Source organism: Ruditapes philippinarum, unplaced genomic scaffold (genome assembly GCF_026571515.1).
Source record: "Ruditapes philippinarum isolate M1 unplaced genomic scaffold, ASM2657151v2 ctg7618_1_1_1_1, whole genome shotgun sequence".
NCBI classification, from domain to species: Eukaryota; Metazoa; Mollusca; class Bivalvia; order Venerida; family Veneridae; genus Ruditapes; species Ruditapes philippinarum.
Window position 1 is genome coordinate 1 of NW_026854284.1, and position 11005 is coordinate 11005.

The 11005-nt window shown below is 33.4% G+C and overlaps 1 protein-coding gene across 1 annotated transcript; it reads left to right on the forward strand.

Annotated features, from left to right (window-relative positions):
* The first annotated feature begins 9219 nt into the window (after positions 1 to 9219).
* LOC132739653 (E3 ubiquitin-protein ligase TRIM33-like) lies at positions 9220 to 10781 on the forward strand. Its single transcript, XM_060727404.1, has one exon. It carries the CDS (start codon positions 9220 to 9222, stop codon positions 10375 to 10377), a length of 1158 nt encoding a protein of 385 aa, XP_060583387.1. The 3' UTR covers positions 10378 to 10781.
* Positions 10782 to 11005: the final 224 nt, after the last annotated feature.

An 11005-nucleotide genomic window follows, 5' to 3' on the forward strand; every position in this document is an offset into this window, starting at 1 on the left:
GAAAATTTTTAAAGGTAAGACCACCAAAGGAACATTTCTGTGAAGTTTGGATGAAAATTTGCTCAGCGGTTTATGAGCTAGGAGATGTCATTTAAAAGTAAAAGTTAATGGATGACGGACTGAAGGATGACAGACGGACGACGGACGGACAGACACCGGACGAAAAGCGAGCACAAAAGCTCACCCTGTCAGTTTGTGACAGGTGAGCTAATAAATTGCAATACTGTTAGAAGGCTTCATCAGATTTTTCCTACAAATCTATTGATAAGGCATGTATCAATGTTACTTAAATATTAGTTTTCTTAATATTGAAATTATACACATTACTACTCTATGAATAAACTTTCAAAAGTTTGCAATAAGGTGCTATAAACAAGAGGGCCCTGAGTCGCTCACGCAGAAACAAACCTGCTTTTTCTGTATTGGAATGTCAATATATTTCTAAAATTAAATTTTGGAGGCATAGAATATGTTTAAACAATAATTTGAAAGAAATGCCATGACTTGGGGCATTTAAGGGGGCTAATCAAAGTTGAGCAAACCCTTGATAAAAAGACTACCTAAAAATGCTAACAAAGTTTGGTGACCATCTATCAATTATTTCAGTAGGGAAATGTTTGAAGTTTTTCTATTAAATTTAGCTTAAGTGGCCCCTAAAAAGGGGCCAATCAAAATTAATGTGAGCAAACTTGATAAAAAGATTACCCAAAAATGCTACCGACAAAGTTTGGTGATCATCCCATTAATTAGTTCTGTAAGAGAGAGGGAAGAAGATATGTTTAAATGTATTTCTTATTTATAAGTAAAGCAGCCCTAAAAGGGGCTAATCAAATTAATATGAAGCAAAGCTTTGATAAAAACTACCCCAAGAAATGCTACATAAAACAAATTTTGGTGATCATCCATGTTTAATTAGTTCTATAGTAAGAAGATGTATTTAAGGTTTTTCTATTTTTAGCTTAAGGAACCCCCTAAAAGGGGCCCAATCAAATTAAAACAGCAAACTTGAATAAAAGACTACCCAAAGAATTGCTACAGACAAAAGTTTTGGTGACATCCATCAATTATCAATTTCTGTAGAAGAAAGATATCAAAGGTTTTTTTATTTTTAGCTATAAGAACCCAAAAAGGGACTAATGAAATTTTAATATGCAACAACTTGATAAAACACTAAACCCGCAAATGCTAAAAGACACAAAGTTTGGTGATCATTCTACCAATTAACCTTCTGTAGAAATAAGACATTTAAAGTATTTCTATTTTTAGGCTTTTGCAGCCCCCTAAAAGGGGGCCAATCAAAATAATATTTGCAAACTTTGCCATGAGAGACTACCCAGAATGCTACAGACACAAGTTTGGTGATCATCAATCACATTAGTTCCGTAGAAGAAGATATCTAAAGGTTTTTCTATTTTAAGCTATTGAGAAACCCCTAAAAGGTGGCTAATACAAAATTATATGAGCAAACTTGATAAAACAACAACCCCGAAAATGCTTAGACCGACAAAGTTTGATGATCATCCACCAATTAGTTCTGTAGAAATAGACATTTAAAAGGTATTTCTATTTTTAGCTTTTGCAGCCCCTAAAAGGGCCAATTCAAAATAATATTTGCAAAACTTGATGAAAGACTAAAAAAGTTTGGTGATCAAATCCATTAATTAGTTCTCTAAAAATAGACATTTAAAAACTGGTATTCTATTTTTCCCCTAAAAGATGCCAATCAAAAATTAATATGAGCAAAACTTGATAAAACACTACCCGACGAATGCTACAGACAAAGTTTTGGTGATCATCCATCAAATTAGTTCTATAATAGAAGATGTTTAAAGGGCTTTTCTATATTTAGCCACATTATAGAGACCCCTAAAGGGAGTCAATCAAAATAATATTAGCAAACTTGACTCAAGACATACCTAGAATGGCTACAGACAAAGGTTTGGTGATCATCCATCAATTAGATTCTGTAGAAATAGATGTTTATAAGGTTTTTCTATTTTTTAGCTTTAGCGGCCCCTAAAAGGGGCCAATCAAAATACATTGAGCAAAACTTGATAAAAGACTACCCAGAAATGCTACAGACAAAGTTTGGTGATCATCCATTCCATTAGTTTCTATAGAAAGAGATGTTTAAAGGTTTTTTCTATTTTTAGCCCTAGAGACCCGCTAAAGGGGGCCAATCAATAATTAAATATGCGCAAGTTTGATAAAAAAACTACCCAAAGAATGCTATTTGACAAAGTTTGGGGGATCATCCATAATTTAAGTTCTGAAGAAATTTTTAAAAGGTTTTTTATTTTTTAAAACCTCGGGCTGCCCCCCAAAAAGGGGCCCAATTGGAATGCCCATGAAAAATTTCCAAGTGTGACGTCCCCAGGGATGCTAAAAGCCCAAAAATTTGAAAAAATCGCTTAGAAAGTTTCGAGAAGAAGACGATTTTTTGACGAAATGAGGCAACGAGAGTTTCCCCCTTTGATATTTAAAATTAAGCTCACCCTAAAGCCCTTTGGTCAAAGTGGGGCTAACAAGGGAAAAGCAATATTCTGTTTTCCCAATTTTCCCTCTAGGTGCTCTTTGACCCCGCATTAAAGGGGGGTTTTCTTAAAACCCCTTTTACCCAATTTTTGAAACACATACAATATTCATTGTATTGAAATCTGCTTTATTTCATAGTCATAAAGAAGTGTAGTCCAAAGCAAACATATGTTCCCATATTAACAAAACATAAATTGAATTGAATTTATAATTAAGATTAATTATTCAACATAAACATGAGTTCTTAAACAATTTAAATTATTTTTAAACTTTGACAATTCTGAACCTATTAAAACATATAATTTCCCATTAAAATGTACTTTTATGTTGACACAATGGTATAGTTCCAAGAGTTTTTTTTTTTTCAACAACAAGTTTGTAAATTGATTAATTTTCAGTAAATTGTTGTTACTATTTTTAAATGTCAAGTGACAAACCATCCTCAACAATATTCATATTTTCAACACAGATTTGTTTTAAAATTTATAAACCTTTAATACAAATAACAATAAAGTTTCAAAATTGCTATATTAAATAACATTCTATTGTATTGATGTGCTTGTTTTTTCTTTCTTTTCTTTAGTTTGCAAAACAATGTGCTTTTCAAGATAAGTTTATACTTAATACACTGCAGCTCAAATTCTTGTCAGTAAATAAAATTAAAGGTTGAACAGGCAAAAGTGTAAAAAGCAACATTTGGCATTTTGAGCTTGACCTTGATCTAAATGACCCCTATGGAAAAGGACAACCCTAGGTGCCAATTAAACATGAAATATATTAGTTTATAAACAAGAGGGCCCCATGATGGCCCTGAGGTCGCTTTCACCCCCTGTATAAAGGCCCCCAAACCCCCCCCCCCCCCAAACGTTGCAGGGCCAATTTAACCAAAGGGCTTTTATATTGCAACAAACTTGGTAGAACCCCCCATAAGAAGATGTTTCATGCTTAACATCTAAGCTCTTAGCTCATTGGGCTATTAAAAAGAAGATTTTTTTTAAATTTTTACTATACACATATAGTTAAAAACAATGACACCCCTGGGGCCGGGCCAGTTATGACCCCAGGGTTTTTATTTGAACAAACCTTTGTAGACACTTACTAGAATATGTCTCATGCTTAATATCTAAACTCTAGCTATTTGGGTTTTTCAAAGAAGATTTTAAGTTTTTGCTATACACAATAAGGAAAATCAAATGACCCCGGGGCGGGGCCAATTTTGACCCCAGGTCTTTTTATTTGAACAAACTTTGTAGAACACTCACTAAAAGATGTTTTCATGCTTAATATCTTAACTCTAGCTATTTGGGGTTTTTTTTTCAAAAAAGATTTTTTAAGTTTTTGCTATACACATATAAGGAAAATCAATGACTCCCGGGGCGGGGCCAATTTTGACCCAGGGCTTTTATTTGAACAAACTTGGTAGACACCTATTAGAACATGTTTGATGCTAAATATCTTAACCATAGCTCTTTGAGTTCTTTAAAAGAAGATTTTTTAAGTTTTTACTATATGCATATATATGGAAAATCAATGACCCCCCGGGGCGGGGTCAATTTTGACCCAAGGGCTTTTATTTGAACAAACTTGGTAGACACTTATTAGAACATGTTTAATGCTAAATATCTTAGCTCTAACTCTTTTGGTTCTTTAAAAGAAGATTTTTTAAGTTTTTACTATATGCATATAGGAAAAAATCAATGACCCCCTGGGGCGGGCCAATTTTGACCCCAGGGCTTTTCTTTGAACAAACTTGGGTAGACACCTATTAGAACATGTTTGATGCTCAAATATCTTAGCCATAGCTCTTTGAGTTCTTTTAAAAGAAGATTTTTAAGTTTTTACTATATGCATATAGGGAAAATCAATGCCCCCCCGGGGCGGGGCCAATTTTGACCCCAGGGCTTTTATTTGAACAAACTTGGTAGACACTCATTAGAACATGTTTCATGCTAAATATCTTAAGCTCTAGCTTCTTATGTTTTTTTTAAAGAAGATATTTAAAGTTTTTTTTCTTTCGGTTGCCATGGCAACCAGAGTTCGCATGGAATTAAATTCTTTGAACAATTTTAAAAGGTGACCACCAAAGGAACATTCCTGTGAAGTTTGGATGAAATTGGCCTTGTGGTTTATGAGGAGATGTCATTTAAAGTAAAAGTTTACGGACGACGGACGCCGGACGACGGACGGACGACGGACGGACGACGGACGCCGGACGAAAAGCGATCACAAAAGCTCACCCTGTCACTTTGTGACAGGTGAGCTAATAAAGGCTGTATGAGCAAAATGTATGACCTTGACCCCAGTGACTCCTAACTCCACAACAAGAGGGCCATGATGGCCCTAGATCGCTCACCTGACCCATCAAACTCATCCAAACAATTACCTAGACAAGCATTCTGACCAAGTCTCATGACAGGTGAGTCAAAAATGTGACCACTACAGTGTTAACAAGGATTATCCATATTTGAGCAGTGTGACCTAGTTTTTTACCCAGGTGACCCATATTCAAACTTGACCTAGAAATCATCAAAACAAACTTTCAGACCAATTTCCAGGATACTAATGGATCAAAACAGTAGCAACTAGAGTGTTAACAAGGTTTTTCTATTTTTAGCTCCGGTGACCTAGTTTCACATGCGATTTCGAACTCATCCGAGCAATTACCTAGACAAGCATCCTGACCAAGTTTGATGATAATTGAGTCGAAAATGTGACCACTAGAATGTTAACAAGGTTTTTCAATATTTGGGCGGTGTGACCTAGTTTTTCATCCAAGATGACCCATGTTCAAACTTGACTTAGAAATCATCAAAACAAACTTTCAGACCAATTTACAGGATATTTGGATCAAAACAGTAGCCACAAGAGTGTTAACAAGATTTTTCTATTTTTAGCTCCTGTGACCTAGTTTTTCATCCGAGATGACCAATGTTCGAACTCATCCGAGCTATCACCTAGACAAACATCCTGACCAAGTTTGATGATGATTGAGGCAAAATTGTGACCGCTAGAGTGTTAACAAGGTTTTTCTATTTTTAGCTCTTGTGACCTAGTTTTTCATCCGAGATGACCCATGTTTGAACTCATCCGAGCTATCACCTAGACAAACATCCTGACCAAGTTTGATGATGATTGAGGCAAAAATGCAACCGCTAGAGTGTTAACAACAAAATGTGAACGGACGGACGGCCGACGGACGACGGACAATCATCGATCCTAAAAGCTCACCCTGAGCATGCTCAGGTGAGCTAAAAAGTTAGAAGACCAAGCAAGTTTTCCACCTACCAAATAAAGAAGATATCATAAAAAAACAGGGGCGTATACAGAACATGGTTTCCTGGGGGGGGGGGGGGGCTGACATATGGGTGTAAGATTTTGACAATAATAATGCAACAGGCAAAAATTGCATTTTTATAGATCATTTTATAGGTTGCAATGTACTTTGCTTATACATGTGTATACTAATGTCCTTGCAAATATTTTGATGGTATGGAATTAAGAAATATATTTGTAATTGGGGTGGGCCTGGGAGGGGTGTCCCCTCCCATAGACTGAGAAAATTTTGAAATATGAGGTTGAAAATGGTGTTATTTCCTTGACTTTCTAGTGCTGTTTATGGTACCTTTTGGATGGTTTAACATCACATGGTATTTTGTATAGGTTAGTGTTTGCAGCATCTTTCAAATAGTATTCCACGTAAGCATTTACAAAATAACAGCACACTTAGTTGATTAAAATTATAAATTTCAAACACTCAATCAATTTACTCATCTGAATAAAAGGTGATTTTCCTAAATAAATTGTTATTAAAATTCTGCCTTTCTATTGTACAAAAAAAAAAAATTAAACACTATTTAATAATAATAATATTCAATAAGAATTCTCTCCATCAATAAATCCATTTTAGATTATGACTAAAGAGGTCAGTACAAATTTAAATTTTATTTAAAATATATTACTGCCATAAAAACTTATTAAGTCTTTTCATCTTAATAAAAATCTTAGTAAAGCTAATATTTAAATGTGATTCCTTTAATATTATCTTTTTTTTAAAACCCGCCACCTTTTTAATTTACAAATCATAATATTCAATTTCTTAATTATAGGGCTTTCCCAAAGAAAATGGAAAATCCAAGAAAGTTAAATATGGTGTACTATGTAACACATCTATTTGCCACCATAAATATTTGTGACTATTAATTTCATTAGTCCTTTGGAAAGTAATAAACCAATCAATTATGCACTGAAGTCATTCAAGCATGTTGATAGATAAAGATCTCTGCCAAGCCCCCAGGCAGGAGATTAACAACTGGATGACAGCAATAAATGTTTTGATAAGGGAGTACACTACAGTCAATAAAGTATGAAACTGACAAAAATATATTCCAGCCCAGCTGGTAAACGTTTTTGGGCAGAGCTGGGGGGCTGCAGCCCTGAAGCCCGGGCCTGAATCCGCCACTGAAAAAAATTAACCAAGATGATTCTACAACAGTGCTATTTCCTAAACAAGGTTTTCTCAATTTAAGCAAAATTCAGTAACTTAACCTTGATCATCAAGCAAGGTATTTTTTTTATCTAAAGTCAAAATCAATGTTGAACAACTCTACATTTCTGTTTTTACAAGTGTTGTTTTGTCGAAGTATTTTTTGATTTTATTTAGACCTGTCAATTCCATACTGATTATACGGTCAATGCACAGAATATATTAATATTCGATTAATGTTTGGTAAATTCCGTGAGATTTAAGCTGTAAGATATGATTAAATTCATCTGGTTTCTATGCATTAGTTACACTGGCCGTTATAGATGAATAGGGTATATAATTTATTAATGTCCTACGTGTTGTAATCGTGTTGTAAGATCGAGACAGCTTATGTCCAGGCATTTTTTTGTTATTCATAACTATTTTCAACATTTTGAAGTAAAGGTTGTTCTCTCTGTTTTAATAGGTTTTGCCCTTTTTTGTTAATACTATACTTTTTATATAACATTGTTAAAGAATGAATATTCAAAATTCATTCGTATTAAGATCAATAAATGTCATTTCAGTGCCGTAAAATAGTCAATACAAAACGTAAAATAGTCAATACAAAACGTGACAATTAGGTGTTTCTTAGTTGTTTCATATCTGTGTAGAAAATTATGAAAGCGCTGGAAAATTTTCATTATAATATACTTAAAAATAAAGAAAAAATAAGGCTAAAAATTAGATACGTCAAAAAAAAATGTCAAAAGAAGGGATCAAACCTCGGTCCTCTCATACATTAGATAATCACTTAACCGACTTTGCTATTGCGGATGTTACAAGAATCTATATTAAGCTAGTGGGAGTTTTCCAAACGTTAGCTCTATACTCCATATTAATTCTCGTTAAATAAACGGACAAAACCGAAGTAGGATCGAATATTTAAATGAGTGCTATAATGTATTCATAATTGACAGGTCAATAAAATAAGACTATAAATTAAGTTAAATTTGTAAATAAATGACAAAGTTATCATAAGTTAAGGTATGTTCATTAACTTGAATTTGATGGTTAAGATTTATATAATTTTAAGGTCATGTTAGTTGTGTCATTCATCAAAGAATGAAGCAGAGCTGTAAATAATCAAGCAATTATCAAAGTATTGCAAACATTACAAAGTCCCCTACCAGTAAGAAACCCACAAGAAGTATATCAGCAATAATTTGAATAAAATTATGCTATTGTGGAAGACATGAATGAACTTTTGAGTTCTTAGCTTGTCTTTATCATAGTAATGTGTTAAATTTCAATAAAACATACATGCAAAATATAAACAAACTCATATATATCCTTCATTTCTTTGTTTGTTTAATTGGGCTTTACGTCACACCAACACATTATAGGTCATATCATGACGTTCCAGCTTTACAGGTGGAGGAAAGCCTCAGGTGCACTTCCGTGCATTATTTCAGGCACGAAAGGGCACCGGAGTAGATATCCTTCTTAAGTTATCCTGCTGAAACCAAAACAGACAGACAAACATGTGACCAGATTGAAAAGGGGCCATTTCTTTGTTATTTTCTTTTGTTTAAAAGAAGCCATTGGCTTCAAATATATTTTTACAGAATAAATTTATTGTTCTGTTTACAGTAAGAAAGCCCCCCTATATTTTTTGGGGAAGTGCGAGGGACAGAAAGACAGGGGGGCAACTATAACATAATAAGATTGACAGGTCTTATTACATATAAATATCAATCACCCAGAAGGAGATATGGAGACAAGGTCAGAAATTGGAGGTTTTTTATCTCCCATGGGTGATATTGCATGCATGAAACTTTTTAAAGAGGTCCATCCAAGGACAAAACTGTATAGTTTCATCACTATTAGCTAAGTGATTTGGAAGATGCTGTTTAAGTAATGGTGCTAGATACTAGACATAGGGTGATCACATTAGCACGCTTTGAGCATGTTGTGATCGTGTGAGCAAAAAATTATCCAACTATGATGTTCAATCTGGTTCCTAGTAAAAAAGATAATAACCTGGTAACATGATGACCTAGTATATTTTATCTACTACCACACTTGAAAAACACTTGAAAAGCAAAAAATCTATCAGTGGGTTAGGTTTATACTTTCTGTTTTTAAACAATCTTAAACACAACTTAAAGATAGAAAGTTCTGCATTGTAAATTTTTGTTCTAAATAATAAAACAAAAATCATGGCACATTCCAAGTTAGACTTTAGTGCTTCATCTACACGTGATTCTAATGAAGTTCAGGAAATGTTTTGTGAACATTGTGATAAACAAGACAAGCAATGTGTTCCTGCTGAAGGATTTTGTGAGGAATGTTTCGAGTACATGTGTGGAACTTGTCTAAAATACCATAAATTATACATGAAATCCCATAACATCAAAGATAAGGATAACATGCCACAGGATTTCTACCTACAGAAATGTTCCATTCATCAAGATGAATTGATCAAGTTCTATTGTCAAGCTTGTAAGAAATTTGCCTGTACTAAATGCAAGACACAAAACCATGGGAGCTGTAGTATGGTCAATCATTTGCCAGTTCTTGTTCAAGGAAATGAGAATAACCAACAAATGAAAGAACTCACTGAAAATCTTGATAAGTTAATGAAAGATTTGGAAAATACAGAAAAACATGTCAACATAAACATGAAGAATGTCACATCACAAGAAACAATGGTATTAGATACAGTCATGAAAAAGAAAAAAGAAATGCTGTCAGCATTTAAAAAACATCAAAAAGAAATAATTCAAGACGTTGAAAAGAAATTTGAAGAAACCTTAAAAAGACTTGAACAAGAGAAAAAAGGAAAAATTGAAAAATTACGAGAAAATCAAAGGAAATTAGAGAAGGTATTAAATGATGAGGAATATGAAATTAAGAAGAAAATTGAAATGATAATAAAGATTGACAAGACAATTTTGCAGAAAATCTCTGAAGAAACTTCAAAAATGAAAACAAAACTAAAAGTCATATCTACAAAGCTGGTGCATCACCAAAATACAGATCAAAGATTTCAACTACTAGTTGCTATGAAGAATGGGCAAGGAATCATTGAACAATTGAAATCAGATGCAAATGAACTGCGTAAAAACAATTCAATTCATTATTACAAAGTAGAATGCAAAGGTTTTGAACAAAATAGAGCTATCATTCAAGACCGTGGCAAATTTTTCTCTTTTCAAGAAATACACGAGTCTGAAGCACAAAAAACTGCTAGATATAACAAAGAAATTGAATTCAGATGCCAGCTGTTCTCACCTCTTACCAGTCCTGCACTGCAATTTGCCAATCTCGCAACTGGCGGAAAAATATTTAAAAGTGGCGAAAAAATAAATAAATAAGAAAGCATATTTTTCTGATATATTTTTAAAAACAAATTACCCTTATAGATCTCTGATTGATAAATCCTTATAAAGGTTGTAAACAGTGTGACTGCTTGCGGCTTTTACATGTCAATATGACCTTACTGTCGTCAATTCGGCTGGGAGTTTTACTCGCTGAAATTGCACATCATAATTGAAAGTTTTGTATTAGGCTCCTGGATTAATTCAACATTGGAAAACAATGTTAAAATATCTCAAAAGTATTTACTTCCACACAATAAAATGTTGAACAACCAAAATTGTGAATATTCCTGCAGATAAAAATATTCAATTGTCACAAACTCGAGATGATGATCTTTTTTAATAATTACTAAAATACGATAAGAAGCTTAGTTCTGTTTAAAAATCTTTTATTTATAATTAAAACAGAAAAATATAACTACATTGATGATGATGCCAATTTTAAGTAAGTGATTCAGAAAAAAGGGCTACATTATGTAAATGTCTGCAAGTTAAACTTCTATAGGCTTATATGACCAGTACCCTTGTTCTGTGTGAAATGTGGAAATTAACAGTGGTTATTATACTAAAACAATAAGAAAGAACAAAAAAATTTGTTTTTGTTTTTTGGTAACAGAGTCAGTGG

What these genes read in the sequence shown, in the direction of transcription:
- LOC132739653 (XM_060727404.1), top strand. Translation starts at nt 9,220, where the DNA reads ATGGCACATTCCAAGTTAGACTTTAGTGCTTCATCTACACGTGATTCT.